Raw genomic sequence first — 17,560 nt, forward strand, 5'->3', positions numbered from 1 at the left:
AAGTCTGCTGGCCTGCTGTTCATTTTGATAACCAGTGGAGTGTGTGTTCTGTCACTGCTACTCTATAAAATCTACAGAGAGTGAATGTCAGCAAGAGACTCGGCTCTGACACATTTTTAAAAATGTTGAATTTTATTAAAAAAGCAGAATGTAGCTATGTTGCCATTTTGAAAATGAAAGTATTTCATGGTGATGAATCACAATGTGAAATTGCGGTTCGATAAACAATGTTTAAAATACCAATATGAAAAAAGAACTATAATTAAAGTCATCTTTAAGCTTGTTAATCATTTTAAATATGAGCTAAGGAAGGTGATGTCTTTATAAAAGCTGTAAAGTAAGGACTTGCACACCTATTTCTGTCCCTGCGTGTTATTAGTATGATACCAACATTCAATTTTTAGATGTTAGCATTATCCTCAATGTCAGTGTGTGTTTAAGGACACCTGCTCTTATTTACCTTGGATCAAATGTATCACTCTGCACAAAAACTCAGCAGTCATAGCATTTATAGACACAAAGCAATTATCTTATACCAACAGCCTACATTTTAGAATATTTGTTAGACTGAAATACAAAGCATTAAACATTAAAATGAAACTCTTCATAAGCTTGTCAACTCACTCCTTCTTGCTGTTGAGCCATGGCTCGCTGTTCATGGCAGGTAAAAATGGCCTTCAGGCCAACAGGAAATGGCCCGGTGCTCCAAACACATAGTTTAATACAGTTTTATAAACCAATCCGTTGATTTGACCCTAGCAGCTGGCAATATAGCCTCAGAATTCAGTCACAGTATTTCAAGGAAAATGAAGTGCGTTTTCCATCCTCCTTTTCCCATGACCTGCTATCATTGATAACGCACTGCCTAATTCAAAGAGTGACTCTACTACCACAACTTGCCAGCAGCAGCCACACCATTATAGTACCAATAGCAGTGAGACGGATGCAGTTACATTAGCCGTTACTCACTGTTCTGCACCGTTTGCTGTCATAAGGAGTGCAACTAACAAGCGCTCCAGCGACATTTGCTTGAGCCAGTTTGTTTACTTTTGCCCACATATCACCCGCTATGGTTATTTTCTCCTCACCTGCCTTGGTATCCCAGTTGTACTCAACGGTGTCTTTTTGCCTCAAGTGGTGAAACAAGTTTGTTGGTTTCTAATTACTTGTTTTTATCTTTGCCTAATATTAAAAACAGTTTGATCTGAAACAAAAAATTAAAAAGAAATCAAGACATTAAGAAATATTTTTCACAACACTGTCGCTCCCTTCTAAGGAGCTGACATCCGAGACCGACTCGCTGCGCTCACACTCAGACACGTTTGGGTTGTTGCTGTGTACACTACGGAGCATAAACACACAGTATGTCATTGATATCTCAGTGTGACACTTTTATATCATGTAAAAATTTATACTGTTAACATACTGGTATTATACTGGTATGGCAGACAGTGTGATACTGCATAGTTGGCTCGGTAGTTGAATATTAGCCAGTGGCGGATGGCGGTAAATGCCACTGTATTTAGAGATTTATGTCTGGGCTCTAAGTGAGTCTGTATTTGTATTTCAATTATGTATTTGTTTATTTAGCCACTATTGGCAAATTAAAACTAACGTTTATGATAATCAAAAGTCATACAATCACACCATTTTTTAAATTGTTTATTTAATTAATAATCCTAAATAAAATGTGGCTTTATTTAAAATGTCATATTTACATGACATTTGGGTTTAAAGGTTTGTCTTTTTTTAATATTTTGAACAGTTTATTAGATAAATAAGAATATAACAGTTTAATTTAAATGAATTCACTGAAATAAAACTCGTGTTTGCAGCCGTTACACAAGCACTACATTTTAAGGTCACACCAGAAGGTTTTTAAAACTACAGTAAATATCAGGGATTTGCTTATCAGCAGTTTCAAAGTGCTGAGAGGCAGTAAGTAACACCAGGCTTAGTTTGTATCAGGATACTTGATCTTTTTGACAACACAGCAGTGGGAGCCTCTAAGATATAAAAAGTCTCTTTTAAACTGTATACTCTGTACAGAGGGAGCTGTTAGCTATTCTATGATGTAACAATAATCACTATAAGGGTAAAATCTACCCCATCGGGCAAGCTTTTGTTATATCCATATTCATTTTATTGTTTTTCTTTCTTCTTCTTTTTGATGGAGGAGTTTATTAGTTTTTTTTTTTTTCCTTGCATACATAAAACTTTCAAGAGGTCTTGTTCTTCTCTCCAAATAAAAGTTGTAATGGCAACACATTCAAACATTTTTATTTGATTTAGTTTTCATTTTTTTCGAGAATATATATTTTTTTAAGTCTAGCAGTAACAGAAAAAGTCTACAGACCTGTGTTAAGCAGGCTATTGAAAACTCTTTGTCTTGGCTGCATTCAGGATAATTAAATTTGGAACGTTATGTTCATAGATGTAGTCATCCCAAAAGAGCCAAGAAATTCACTGTTTTGCCTTTTTAATCTGGTAACTTACTTTTGGAAGTAAGTTGTTATAGTGAAATTTCCTTTTATAATATATTTCTTTCTTACTACTCAGAAGAGTAACTCTTCAGAGTAGCTTTTTTTTTTCTCCATTCCTTGGGGACATTGGTTATGTTGTCCAGATGATGTGTACCCTACCTGTACATTATACAATTTTGCTTTCCAGTCATTTTTATACCAAAAGGATTTAACTGACAAAGATCAGTCAGGTTGAACAGTTTTTATCTTGTGCATTGAGTATCTGCCTCAAGGCTTCTGGAGCAGTAAATGTCTCCACTCGGGGTCTGTTAGTCACAGTTCACTGCAAAACATTATAGCGCCTAAAATATGTTTAACTGGATAAATCCTTCCAGATGTCAAGGACATCTATACAAACAAACTGGTAATAAAAAAACACACAATTATGTAACAGAACAAAAACAAAACAAATAAACCATAAAGGTAAAAAAAGAAGAAGAAATTTTAACTACAAAATAAATCTAGTAAATAAACAGAACCCTGACATAATTCTTAAAACTATAAGGAGTTTCGTTTGAGCTGACAAAGTCAAGCATATTTCAATGTGAAAAGATTATGAATATCGGATATTTAAAGGCTATTTTATTTATAATCAAAATCATTAAGGCTTTGTTACCAACTTTCTTTGATACCAAAGAGGCATTAAAGAAAAATCGAGTTTCTAAATTCATAATATTAGGCAGCAGGAAGGTTAGTCATAATTTGAACAAATGAAATGTTCCATCAGAATTGGAAAATTGTTGTAAAGTATATTCTTAAATAGCATACACAAATATATCTGCACGTGACTTTCCATTATTCCTGCCCACACCATTGGATCAATTACTATGAAAAATGTGTCTATAATTTTAAAATGATCACAACTGCATTTATAAACATACAACTAGGGTCCTATGACACCACTGAGTTGCTTGAAGGTGAAGTAACTCTGTTTTGTGTCTGCTTTCCAGGTTGAGGAGGGCAGTAAAGCAGAAGCTGTGGGTCTGCAGGTGGGAGACGAGCTTGTCAACATCAACGAGATTCCCCTGACTGGATATAGACAGGAGGCAATCTGCCTCGTAAAGGGATCCCACAAGACCCTCAGTCTGGTGGTGAAAAGGTAGGTAACCTGTCCCCAGTTACAGGATGTTTACATCCCCTTCGCCCGATGGGTCGCTGTGGTAACAACTCCAACCATGGAGATGGAGGATCCTGCTTCTCACAGCTGTTTGAGTGTATGCAGTCCAGCCTTTCAGGGATTTCACTATTTGAGTTCCCAGCAGCTGGATGTTCCTGTTTTACCAGGTTGTTTTAGCCCGTAGTCATTAGGAGTTAGTGGCGTGTGAAAGTTGTTCATGACGAAACGGTTCGAAGAAGGAAGTAAGGATATGAATGACATCATTTTTCTGTTGGATCCCACACAGGAAGGTGTGGCAAGCACGCACACACAAGAGGAAGCTGTTAGGCAAATCCCCTTATATGGCACTGAGATTTTTTTTTTTTTTTTTTTTTTTTTTTTTTTTTAAATCTTCGCCAGTTGGTCTCACATGCTCCATGATGAGGCTTTTCTTGTTTGTGTTGCTTTCAGATAGCAGCACTTTAGCCACATGTCACTGTCTTTTCTCTTTAACCAGTGAATAGATCGTTAAGATATCAGGAAACCACAATCAGTTATTATAGTTACCAAGAAACAAACTAAGAAAACTAAATATAAAGACCAATTGAAAATTGTTTTGTACTTGAAGAAATAAAAAAGCATATGAAGAAAAAAAAAAAAAAAAAAAAATATATATATATATATATATATATATATATATATATATATATATATATATATATATATATAAAAAAAATCTTATAAAGTTTGTATCTGTTTTCAATATAAGATCCCTTGAAAAATCATATAAATGAAACTTGTATGTGTTTTGGATACTTACTAAAACAATGTATGAAAGTAACGAGAAAGTGGCCACTTTCATGAGTAAATCATATAAGCCTTATATGATTCACTATATGAAGTAGGCCGCATCTTATGCAAGTCTTTTATAAGTCTTTACTATTTCTTTTCCCTATGGGTATAGTTTAGGTTTGGTTGAATCTGAACCACCAGCCTCAGGAGGCTGGGCTTTACTGAACTGTTCTGAGCTACTTATTACCAATGAGAAGTGACTACCAGTGAGAGTAAAGGATGCTGTTGACTGGGATATGACAGCATGGTTAATGCATAAAAGGGTCTCTTAGGCAACTGGACCTGGGACTGTCCTCTCGTGACCAACTGTCAGCTGCAATATGATGTGGGATGAACAAATTGACTGTTCCCATTTGCAGCGTGGCAGATGCCTCAAAAACTAAAATTAGCACTGAAACAAATAAAAACAACATTGAAATAAATCCACTCTCAAAACTAACTGAAACGAACATAGAATTAAAACTGAATGGAAAATAAAAACCAATACGGCTATAATAACAGACTACAATCACTGTAATTACATCAGTGTGCTGGTTAAAAGCCACTTGTTGTGACTTATGGTTTACTTTTCATATCTGGTATAAGTGATGACTCATTTGTCAGTCCTGCTTACAGACGGGTTTGTTCTGTGTCAAACAGAACTCTCATTGTGTCCTCTTTGCAGCCTGCATTTCTTTCTGTGTTCTATCATATCATAACGTAACCCCTGAACAAATCCTACCGTACAAGGAGGTTCACTCACCATTTATCTCTCCACAAGGACGAGGCTGTGTGACTTGCTTATTGTGGTCTGTTCTCAATGGACGTGTTTATTGTTGAGTCTGGAAACTAGCAGGTTTTACTGTTTATAGCAAGCTGTGTTCATTTCATGACCAAGCAGAAATATGTAAGAACACGTAAACTTGTGCATGCGTTCACTTTACGCTTCAAAAAAAAAAAAAAGGCCTGTAAACCACACTTACTTAATCAGCTCATTACTGTAAGTGTGAGTTTCATAAACATTATTTTTGCCAGCTCTAATAAACAGGGTGTGTCAATGCAGGTCATTATCTACCTACACCCCAGTTTTCCTAATACCCTCTATAAACAGCCACCTCTGAAACTACCTTTCCTTTAGGGAAAAACATTTGAAGATATTCAGAATGCATTTAAACCTTTCCCCTTTTTTTAAGAAGAAAGACTTATGTGTAGACTCTCATGATGTGATCTGTTTTTAAGGTTAAAAAAAAAAGTAGTTGGGTTCAGCGATGGTATAATAATTTCACATAGGATAGTTCAGTGTCTGCATGTAGCCTCCGAAACCAAAATTTCATTTTCAACCTCAGTTTTTCTTTAGAGTGGAAGAATAACTAAAACATCCTGAGAGATGGATGACCTGCATGAACATAACCATGTGACTGATTTAAGATGCCGAAAGATCATTACCAATTAGAGCTACTTTTTATAGTGGAGCTGATAAAAATAGCTACTCTGATAACTTCTGTATGAATAAAAATGTAATTAATTTACATCAGATTTGATCAAACTACTCCAAAAAGCATGTGAGGATCAAAGTTATTGTTATTTATTTATTTATTCTTTTTTTTTTTAGTATTTATTTATTTTTAGTACTCATGGCTCCGTAAAATGTCAGAGAGAGGACTCAGCCTAATAAGGTCATATCAGAAGCCCCACCAATTAAAAAGAAGTTTGGTCTTGAAGGGAAGCTAAAATTGCTTTTTTAGATTGATGTTAAACTGAGGGGCTGCACCAAGTACAAAAACAGGGAGCTGGAAGTGAGGATACAGGCGCCACCTTTAATGTATGTTATCTGGGGCTTAACATAGAGAAAGTTGCACTGAAATGGCAGCAGGAATGTAGATCTTTCTGACTTGATCAGATAGCAGAAAAGTGAATGAGGGTTAGCTGCTGTGGAGCAATCAGAGGCTGTAAGAAGATAAAAATGCTGAAGGTAGACCTGGGAAACACCACCCGCACTCACCTTCTTCTTTTGCACTTTTTACATGAAGTATGATAAATTACTATACCTCAGTCATACACTACTCACAAGAATTAAAGGAACACTTAAAAAACTCATCAAAAAAATCATGCTGGATATCGATACTGATATGTGCGAAGTAGAAACGCCCCAGTCAGATGGTGGATTCAAATCCAAGACCTTCTTGGTGTGAGAAAGTTTTCGGACTTAAAATTTAAAAAACTTGTATTTCTCATTAGCTAACATGGAGTTTTGTTATGCAGTGCAACTCCCTGTAAATTTCCAATCATACCCTGGTATTGCAGGACTGTATGAGACTGTTTGACCTTTTGTTAGCTTAAGGTAAATTAACTGTACCTAACAGCATGAATTTGTCTTTTCTGTAATAAATATCTGGAGAGCGGTTAGACTTGTAAACTTCACATAATGTCTGACTGCCATATATATTATTCCTTGTGAAAAAGAGGAGGGAATTTTGGATTTATTATGCGACAGGGGAGCAGGATGTATGAGTAAAGGATCTGGGTATTGTCATTTCAGACGTTTCCTTACAAGGTCAGGTCTTATTGTTCATGTTGCACTTTACAGACTTCCAGTCCCACGGGACTCTTTCTGCTCGTCTGTGGTGAAGAATTTGCTTTGTTCCGGCTGTCTGAGATGGCATCTCCACTCAGTCATTTTCCAAGGCCACAATAACAAGTCTGTGTCTGATTTAGCTCACAACAGAGTGATAGTGGTACATTTACTGAGCCTCAAAGCTTCAATTTCAGCCCCATTTTGTCTATTTTTCATCCAGCTGCAGTCTGATTGTTGTGTAGAAAACTTGTGTTAAGGTTTTAAAATGTTAAAGTGACTCTTTCCTCATCACTAACACGGAGCCCTGATCTGTGTCTGTGTGTGTAACACCTTTGTTGTTATTTTAGGGATAATATTGGATAGTTGAACAGGGACCAGAAAGCTGTCAGGACCTGCTCCAGTTTACAGGTGTGGCCTCTGCACAGACAGCAGGAGGGAGGAGCTTGATGCAGTGAGCCATGTTTCTTTGTTTTGTTTTTTTAGGTTTTTTTGCATGCGGTGACTAATTTGAGATAGTGAGCATAATGTCAAAGGGGAGAGGCTCGTCGCAAGTCACACGAGAATCACAAAGGTGTGGTTACGTGTGGGAAAAGCATCTCGTATTTGCACACGCCTCGACAAAACAAACGTGCTTCAGCGTCAGCGTGCGGCGTGCAGAGATCTCTTGGGTTTTCCAGAAAAACACATTTTGGTCTACTTCAAAAACACAATAAGGGTGTGAGCTGAGCTAAAGCTAAATTGCACCTTCCATCCACAATTTGTTTTAAACTTGCCAGCACTAACTACAGCATGCAGTCAAACACTATAATTCTCCCACACACTGCATTTGCATGAGCGCCAACATGTTATTGTTGCTGTTTGTGGAGTCTGAAATACAAAATTAGTCGAGTTTAGTCAAAGTCCTGCATGAAAGTTTCGGATCTTAAGTATTAATTTGTGCTTTTTTTATGGCCCACTGAGTTTAGTTTGTTTTTAATTTTATTTCCCTTGTAACTTATGGTTATTTTGGCTTTTATTTGGGTATTATTATTTTTTACTATCTTTTCATTCTTATATAATATGGGCGCTAACTCTCACTTGTTGCCAGCCTTACATGGCCACTTGAGGAACTCTACTTTTTCAGTCATTTTTCTGCATCCGGTTTAGTTAACAATACTGGTCGGAGTCTAAATTGAAATTGCTTGTCTTTGGTAACCTATTTTTCATTCAGATAGCAAATTGTTTAAATTGAAAACAAGACAGTGACATGATACCAGAACGATACGTAATATTGAAATTGTGGTGCTATAAAAAGGTGTGCAAAAGCATTATCAGTGGTACAGTTTTACACTGAGTATAAAATAGTTGCATAAAGTATAAAATAGAAGCTCAAATGAAGTGCTTATGTATGTTCTTGGTCTTTAGGACTATATAGTAGGGACTGTTAAGAAGTTGTTGTATTGTAATGTTGCTGTTGAAGGTTGTGTCTCTAGAGTAAAGCTCTTGATGAAGAAACTTTTTTTTTTTTCCTCCGTGCAGTTCACTTTATTTTGTTTGTTTCTGCAGTTTGGAGCTGTCAGGGTTTCAGTCCCTACGAGGCCCCCTACAGTCTGGACTGGCTTCCTTTCAGGCATTTGCTGTACATGCCACTAACTGTGGAGTGAATCATTAAACTGTACATGCGGCTTGTAGTGCGTTGTGGCATTTGGTTTCCTGCTCTTGGTATTATTACAACGCTACCACAGTCACAAACCAGCCTCGTTATTTTGTACTGAAAGAGACGTCTCCAATACTCAGAATGCGTGTCTGTGTCTGATTCAGATACATGAAGGCTGCGCAGTGTTTCAGTGAACAATCCAGTTATACCTGGAAAAGCTTACTGGCATCAGTGCAAGCATTCAGCAGGGGGTGCAGAGCTTACATTTGCTGGGCTTTGTTTTTCTAAATAAGCCCATGCACTATGTTGGGTATGCAGTGTGCTGAATTGTTGTTGTAAGCAGATTTCTTAAAATTGTTTGTCTCAAGTGAGGAAATGATAGTTTAGATCAGTGATTCATGAAGTGTGATCCGTAGCCTTTTGATGGACCATGAAGGTACTGCAGCAGAGTTCATGCAGGCCCTTAAAAAGTTTTTGAGTAAATTGAAGAAATTAGTGTCTTAAAATCTAATGTATCTTTGAAAAGTGAAGTTACTTGCTTAGCATGCCTGGGAGTATGGCTTTTGGGATGGCATTAAAATTCATAGTACAGGAGATATCAAGATGAAAAACAAATTCAACTAAAGATTAATCATTTTTATGAGCACTCCAATTCTCCAACTATAACTCTGACTTGTTCCTAAAATGCAAATCTTTCATTAAAGCTTTCTGTATTCAAGTGAATAAAATGTCAAAACTACCATGTGGATTTGACAGAGAGAGGTGAAGTGACATAGTATTAATCAAAGACAATGAAGACAACATGTTATCTTTCCAAAAGGGTAATAAATGTTTCCCAGCAAGTAAATTATAGTCAGGGCTGGATTAGGGGACCCTAAACCCTCCCTTAATTACGTTGGAATAGGTCTTGGCTTCTGGGTTTCCCATGATGCACTGAGTGTTTCTTTCACCAAGTGCTTGCTCAGAGTTGGTCAGTCACATTCAGGTGACTGTGATTTGGCATTGTATAAATAAAACTGAATTGAACTGAGTGATCTGAGTGATGTTCTTCTTTCTTCTACCTTAAAGAACATCTCTCTGAACATGTTGAGTGTTCAGAGAACACTCAACATGTGGGGTTCCTGTTCCAGAGGGGCATGATTCAACACAAACCATGTCCTTACACAATTACACATTAGCTATTAGTGCCTAAACATGACACTGTAGTTTTTAAGATATACTGAAGCAGCAAGTGGATGTGGAATAAGAAAACAAACGAAGCAAGTTGAAACCACTTACTAGGGATTAAAGTGATATCATGCATCCCGAGCTGCTGGTTACTTGAGATGTCACTGATTGTTACAGTGATAACTTCAGGTCTTAAGGTCAGTAACCCTGAGGGGTAAGGTATCTATCTATCTATCTGTAATCTGATCGAACCCGACAACCTTTGTGAAACCAGCCTTGTAATGTAATGTATGGATGTTGTTTTGAGACATAATACTGGGAGGGTCAGCCGTGATGTTTAGATTGTCAGCCTCCGAAAATGAAAAAGGTTTCCAGGTGTTTCTGGTCTCTGGTCAGTGCAGCAGCCGGTGACTTGACAGCTGGTATGCCACTCAGCCCAGGAATGTGCTGGTCATTACGTGCTGCTCACGGTTCACCTCTCTCACCCGAAACATGACTGGTTTGATTGTAGGATTTGCTGAAGAAGGTCTTTGTGAGTGCCTTTTTAGAGACCAAATACAGCCCAACAGTTTACCTGAAAAGTGCAGGTTTGGCAACCTCACCTTTTGTTGTTGTTGTTTTTAATGCTCCATCTTTTCAGGTCACTAACATGTGCTTTCTTGTTACATTTAGGTTTTTAATTGTAGATATTGCAACAAATGTTAATGATATCAGCTGCGTTTGTTAAACCTGTGAAGAACATAATCCCACAGCTGAGCCTCACAATGCAGACCTTGTTCAGATGGATTGTACGCTTGATTGCTTCCCTCACAATAGAAGACTGTGAATTTTATTGCCTTCCTATCAGCTTTAGGGTGCAACCTTTCTTCACTAATCTTCTTGCCTGTCACCAGACCTCTTGCTGGTGGTGCCAGAGCACATTTTTAGTCAGGGGAAAAAAACACACAGGAATTTGTGCTTGCTCTCCATCGCACAAAGTTAAATATTCTTGTAAGAAATTGATTGATTTTTTTAATTTTTTTTGAAGGTGGCATGACAGGTCATTGAAAGTGAAATTGAAATGAAGGAAAATAAGAGTTTAAATGTCTTATAGTTTCCATTAATTTGGGGGGAAACAGCCAACACAGTTATTGGATAGGATTTTTGTTAATTTCCCAACTATTTATTTAAGATGTGTGACATTAGCTCACACACTGCAGGCAATAACCTAATAGAACAAATGACACATCTGCCACTTCTCTACTTCTCAGCATCAGTAGATTCTAGTGCAGAGGTGGGCAACCTTTTTTTTCCTCATAGGGCCAGACTGACTTGGATACAAGAAGCAAAATGCCAAAGATTGACAAGGCAAAAAAACCCGAGACACACAGTGGTGAAGAGTGTCTACAAATGTCTTCATTTTCTGTGACCCATGTTACTTTACTGTAATTTTGATACCATCACAGAAAAGATCTGTATCAACAAATAAAGAAAACCTCTATTTATGAGCACATGGTACTACAAATACAGCGAAATTAGTGAATTACTTTCCACCAAGATTTTTCATGGGATTTATTTTGTCTGAGACAATCAGATGGTTTAAACATTGAGCCCTATCTTACTTTGAAACTTAAGGTGCTGTTTTTCTGCTTTCCTGTGATAGTGATGGTCCCCATAGTCCACCACCCCCATAGTCAGACAGACTTGAAGTCCACCATGATGGCAGTTTTTGTTCTGTTCTGGAGAGCCTCTGTGAGCTGGAGGGTCACTCTAACCAGAGCCTGCTGCAGGTGGAGATGCCTCCCCAGAAACGTTCTGGCTCTTATTGCTTTATGTTTTGGGTGGCTGACATAGTTTCATTTGCCTTTTAGGTTGTTAGTGTTAGATAAAGATGGTTTGCAAGCCATTTTCAGCCCTTGGGCCATATTTTGCTCTTGTGTGATGTCGTTAATTAGGAACATGCACTGGTAACCTGGATGTTTTCTGATAATTAATGTCAGAAAGGTTTAATTTTAAAGGGCAATATCAACCTGTCAGTGACTTTTCAAAAGAAATTACAACGTAAGGTTTCCTTTTTTTTTTGCTTTCTCTGCATTTTGATACCAGGCTCATCTTCAGAAATAATTTTCTAATTTACTTTGACACCAGTTATAAGGCTACACTTAAGAAGAGTAAGAAGCACAATTTAATGCAAAGTCTGTTGTTGTTGCTGATGTTTCTTCCTTAGCCATGCTCTATAATGGAGGCTTTCGGGAAACTGGGTGCCCTCACACCCTAGAGATCAACCTGTTGCCATAGTAATGGTATAAATGCATGTCTGCCTCACAACAGGGGAGATGGGAAGGGAAGAGAAAAGTCCGGCATTTCATCCCATCATTAGCATATTAGCCCTTTGGAGCCAATGAGACGGGGCAAGGTACGGGCTGGCTGTGACAATAGCCCTCCTCCTCCATTTCTGCCCACTCCTGCACCCCCTCTCAGGGGAAAAACCCAAGTAATCCTGAAGGAAATCTCCTCTCTGCTCAGCCTAAATCTATCAGGAGGACTTAGTTTTAGTAATGGCTATTCTGTGTTGAATATTGCACGTGAGCTATCCCTGGCCTGTGAGTTTGGTGGTATGGATGATACCCAGCGGCCTGTGTGCCTCTTTATTTCGGCGCGTCTTTGAAGTGGCATTGGAATGTGGTGCCTGACCAGCACATGGACGCAGCTGGTCCTTCAAACTGATTTCCAGCCTGATATTATAGGAGTATCTTTTAAAAAGCAGATTTCCTTCTTTGTGTCATTTCTGAATTCCTTCGTGCAGATCTTTGGTGAGTGCTAATGAACTTTTATTTAATGATTTATTCGCTTCTTAAATTCAAACCTTTGATTTCAATGTTTGGAGGCTTTTTTTTGTCCTGTCACACATCTGGGGCCTCTGTGCTTGTTTTTCTGACCCTAATACTCTGTTATTGTTGTGATTGCTTCTGTCTTATCACTCAGTAAGAGGTCACCCATTATTTTAGGTTAAGCCATGATCAGCAAGACTTAACATTTCAAAACCAGATGCATATTAATCTTTGACTGAAAGGATTTTAGCTCCCAAAAAAAATTTGTGAATAAAGTATTATTAATTAACTGACCATTAGTTGTTAAGCTTTTTGGGGTTTTTTTGCTGGTACTTGTCATTTGAAACTGAATCTAAACTGGTCAGTCAGTAAAAATCTACCCCCCCCTCATGCCATCTGATTCACTTTCCAAGCATATCTGTGCTGGTCCAGCTGTAGCCCTGACGATAGGCCTAATAAAACCAGCCTCATTTGCATACCAATAGCAGGCGCCATATGTGGTTAGCGGCTAGTGCCCCAGAAACATGGACTGATGGGAGATGAGGAAGACCGAGCCCCCGTGTTGGCTTTTCTTTGTCCTCTAAATAGGCCTTAACTCTAATCCACAATTAATTTTGTGGAATCGTCCCACTTTATTGAGCTTCACCTTAAATCTCAATCTATAAAAAGAGTGCAGGGTGCAAAAATAAAAGCTTAGGTTATGAAAATTGTTTTCATGTCTCCGTCTGAAGGAAGTTGCTGTTTGAATCGCTTGCCATCAGACTGCTGAGAGCAAAGTGACTTAAGGGGCAGAAACTATTGACCCCGAGGTTTCTAGCACAGAGTTCAGAACATTATTTTCCAGAGAGCCATACTGGAAGTAGACAAAGTGCAACACATTGAATAAGTGAATTAAAACACGATGGGCATAGTTCTGAAGTGTTAAACTCCATCAGTTGATAGATGGATAATGGATTTTCTAACCCAGGAGGCCTGAGTCCCTGATTCAGCAAACGCGTCCTTTAAAAATGACAGAAAAAGTTTGTTGTCCCCAGAGTTCAGGCAGTACCATCAAAATGTAAAAAAAATCATTTTGTTTGGTTTCTCGTGTAATATTTGAGAATATTTTTACCAACTCAAACTTTATTAGTAGCCTACAACTGCATTGCTGAGGAGCACTGAATGATGTTATTCTCACCTATAAAAATATGTTTCAACCAAAAACACATTTTTGTTTAGCGAATTGGCAAAAATTGCAGAATAATGAGAGAAAACAAAAAGCACAGCTGCACAGTTGTTTAGTTTTATTAGAGCCCAGCCAATTCATTGCTGGGTCAGTATTTACAGGTCTATCAATATCAGCGATTATAAAGACTGATAAATGATGTGATCTGTGTCCAGGAAGCATGTTTAACAAACTCTGAGTTAATTAACTCAATTAAGTAACAGTCAGCCGTATCTTCACCATGAGTTAAGCACATGTGAGAGTAGGTAGGGAAAGCTGTCATAAATAGAGCCCTGCTAGAACAGAGCCTTCCAGCAGACCGTATCAGTGCTGACCATAATATAATATGAGGGTTGTTTGCTCAACTTGAAATTTCATTAGATGAAACATTTAATTTCTAAATCTAATTATTCAGCTGTAACCTGAGAGGGACAAAATGTAGGTGACAGAAACTGAAGATAAAATCTGGAGAAACTCATCAGACACAGTTTACTGACGGCCCTGTGGTATTAGTTGCTGAGATGGCAACAGCAGCTCGGGGTTGGATTTGCCCTCCCGTCAGGTTTTTTTTTATTAGGTAAAAGTTATTTTTGCTACAGGTTATTACCATTTTGTTGTTCCAGTAATTATCCAGTGAGGATAAAAAAGCTTCATGAGATTGAAATAAGAACTATTTCCAATCTGATCCAACATCAGCCTTCACTGATTGATGATGGCTCTCTTACAGCCATACCAGAGATGTTTTAGGAGTGAAGAGTTCAGTAATAGTTTCACATTTAACTGAAAAAATGCAGATTGGCTTTCCAAGTCTTTAATGAATTTAAAGTTTTGTCAGTTAAAGAAGACATGCTGTAAGAAATGTCTAAGCTTGTATATATTTTAAATATTCCATTGTAGTTGTGGGAGGACGAGCTATTTTAAATAAGAATTAAGCCATTATAAATGGGGCCAAATCTGCAGCTTTACTTTAGACTCTGTTACCACGGTAACTGACTCAGAATTAAAGGTAAATCTTTCTGTAACAAAAACCTGAGTTTCCCTCATCTTAGGGTCAACGAGTTGTTAGCTAGACCTGCCTCCCAAAACAGGGTACAGGTTAGATAAAAGTCAGCGAACAACTACAAACAACGACTGTTAAGTTTCTTGTGTCTGAACACATGAAACATAAACGAGTGATAATCAGCCTGTAATATTTTTCGATGCCAAATATCTGCATCGGTCTTAAAAATCTTGAGCATTAGTAACACCGTCTATATCATATAAAGTCACAGTTATCGTGATTCCTCTATTTCAGCTGTTTTGTTATAGGTTGAGTTTAGTGTTTTGGCTCATTTGACACAAATTTCCAGATTGGCGAGAAATGTTGAATTATAAAACCAAACACTCGGTTATTTTAACGACCGCAGGTGTAACTACAAGGTTCTCCTCATTTCCTCGTTCCTGTCAAACTGTGTCAGTTTAACCTCGGTGGGGACAGAGAGGCGGTCTGGGAGGCAGACGACAGCTTGGATTGAGGGGTGAAGAGGCTGATCTGACTGTGTAAGAGATCGTCTGTCCTCTTAAGCGCCCCCACCCCATGCTGGGCTGCTGTTCCCTCACAGACCATATGGCAAAGTCTGAGCTCACCTCAGCTACGCTCACATAATGAGCCTAATGACTGATCAGTGAAACTGCATTTGCTCTGTAATGTACTTTTCTGTCCATCGTGACCAGGTATGACCTCATGCACATGCCCAGACTTTGAGCATGCTCATGCTGTGACAGTGTCATCAGTTTTTGACAAGTAGAGGGCGCTCTAGCACTACATATCAGCAGGCGTCTCCAGAGCTGTAATACACGTTCCTCGGCTGTCCTGCCTATGAGAATACTCAGTGATAAATAATGCCTCCCATTAATTATAATTATATTTTTATATTATTATGATTTTTGGCTTCCACTGACGATTAAAACAATATAATCAAAAAGATAACCGTCTTTTTATAAGTTTCATATATCCACATTAATGGCATTCATTTCTGCCTGTAGGCTTTTGCAGCACAACATAAAAATGCAGTGACTAGAAGGGGAAAAATTACCACAAAAATCAAAGCCTATAATGATAAAAGCATAAATATATTTGACCCTACACAAATTTCCCATATCCATGCCACACCAATGTGTCCATTACAGTTTGTACACATGTAAATAAAAGTTGTAGGTGAAGTAGGGCTGGGGGTCATTTGAAGGTTCAGGATCACTTGTCCTGCTCAGTTTGTGAGACACTGCCCTCTAAGTGTGAGGTTGTCCTGTGTATGCCAGTCGAGCTCTTAGTATGTGTGTATGTGTTCCTCCCCTTGCTGCCCAGGAATATGAAAATGGTGGATATTGTAGCTCAGAAAATGCCCTCAGAGAATGACGTGCTTGTGGCGAGAAGCTTTCTTACGAAGATTTTGCGAAGTTCCATGAGGTACGAACCTGCAGCTTCATTGTAATCCGTAGTGAACATTTTCTTTTCTTCCTCTCCTGTCCTTCATTCCTTTTTGTCTGCCCTGTGCCCATAATCACATAAATCATATATGTAGTGATTTTATTACTGCTCTCATAGAAAGTCTATCTGCACCCATCGGCATGCCTTTCTGTGTTGTGGTTCATTAGATGAATGATGTTCATCCCATTCATACAGCATGCAGTTCATTATCTGCTAGTAACTGATAATACAATTAATGAAACTTTGTTGTTTTTCATGTTTGTTTGATTTGTGACATGGATCTCAGAAAGCAGCACCTAAAAGGGTAGGTTCCTTATAAATATAAATGTCTGGTTAATCAGGGAAGTAATAGTTTGACAGACAAGCAGCAGCTCACTCAAGGTGTAGATTCAAACAGAAAAATCACACAGAGCCGATACGTGTAGGAAGAAAACTGAAAATGATGAATACACTCAATGAGAAGGACGACGACATGCATAACAAATGAGAAAGCTGTGATTTTAAGAACAGGCTTAAAGGTTGTTACTGATTCTCTGAGCCTCACCTCTTCAGGCAGGTCGTTCCACGCTGAGGGGTCCTGATGGTCAAAGTTCCATCACCTCTGGATTTAACTGAGCCCAACTCGAGGAACGAAGGCTGCAAAGTGGCTTTTATAGGATATATAACTGCTATATAGTTGTTGTTGTTTTTAAAAAAAGCAAGCAGGGAGCTGATTGTTTTGGGCAAAACCAGCAAATAGCCAGGGTGCTGCTCTTGGAGGAGAGTGAGTGGCTTTTCATTCATGCCTTGTCAGTCATAGTGGAGGGAGGGTGTTCACTCTATATAAAATCAGTCAGATCTAAAGAAAGTTCCCAAAGAAACAGTTTGTTTGGGGTTTTTTTTTTTGTAAATTAACTTTAGTATATTTAATTAAACTAAACTTTGCCTTCATATAATTAAGATTTCCTGAGTTATAGGTACTCAAAGTACATAGCTTAGGTTGAAATGATACTTTTAAGTTTCCTTTTTTTCCTAATAATTTGTTGAAGAAAACTTCAAAAACCAGGTTTTAGCTTTAGATTGTGACACTTGGAGTGGGTGTAAAATTGATTTTAAGAAAAGCTTGCATGGGTTTTTTTTTTTTTGGGGGGGGGGGGTTTTTAATGTGGATATCTCCTTTACTGAAGGTGGTTTGGGGCCTGTACAGACCCAAACCTTCAAGGACAGAGATGGGCGTACTTCAGGCCTTTTTGCAGAGCTTTAATGACTGAAA

General features: G+C 38.1%; 1 protein-coding gene across 2 annotated transcripts in view; it reads left to right on the forward strand.

Annotated features, from left to right (window-relative positions):
- shroom2a (shroom family member 2a) overlaps window positions 1-17,560 on the forward strand; it is a 47,440-nt gene that overhangs the window by 14,072 nt on the left and 15,808 nt on the right. For both annotated transcript variants that reach the window (XM_082525417.1, XM_082525416.1), the window contains one exon: window positions 3,473-3,621. In XM_082525417.1, coding sequence (XP_082381543.1) covers window positions 3,473-3,621 — 149 coding nt within the window. The remainder of the gene's footprint in view (window positions 1-3,472; window positions 3,622-17,560) is intronic.

Source organism: Aulonocara stuartgranti (genome assembly GCF_965226115.1).
Source record: "Aulonocara stuartgranti genome assembly, chromosome: 23".
In the NCBI taxonomy this organism is placed as follows: Eukaryota; Metazoa; Chordata; class Actinopteri; order Cichliformes; family Cichlidae; genus Aulonocara; species Aulonocara stuartgranti.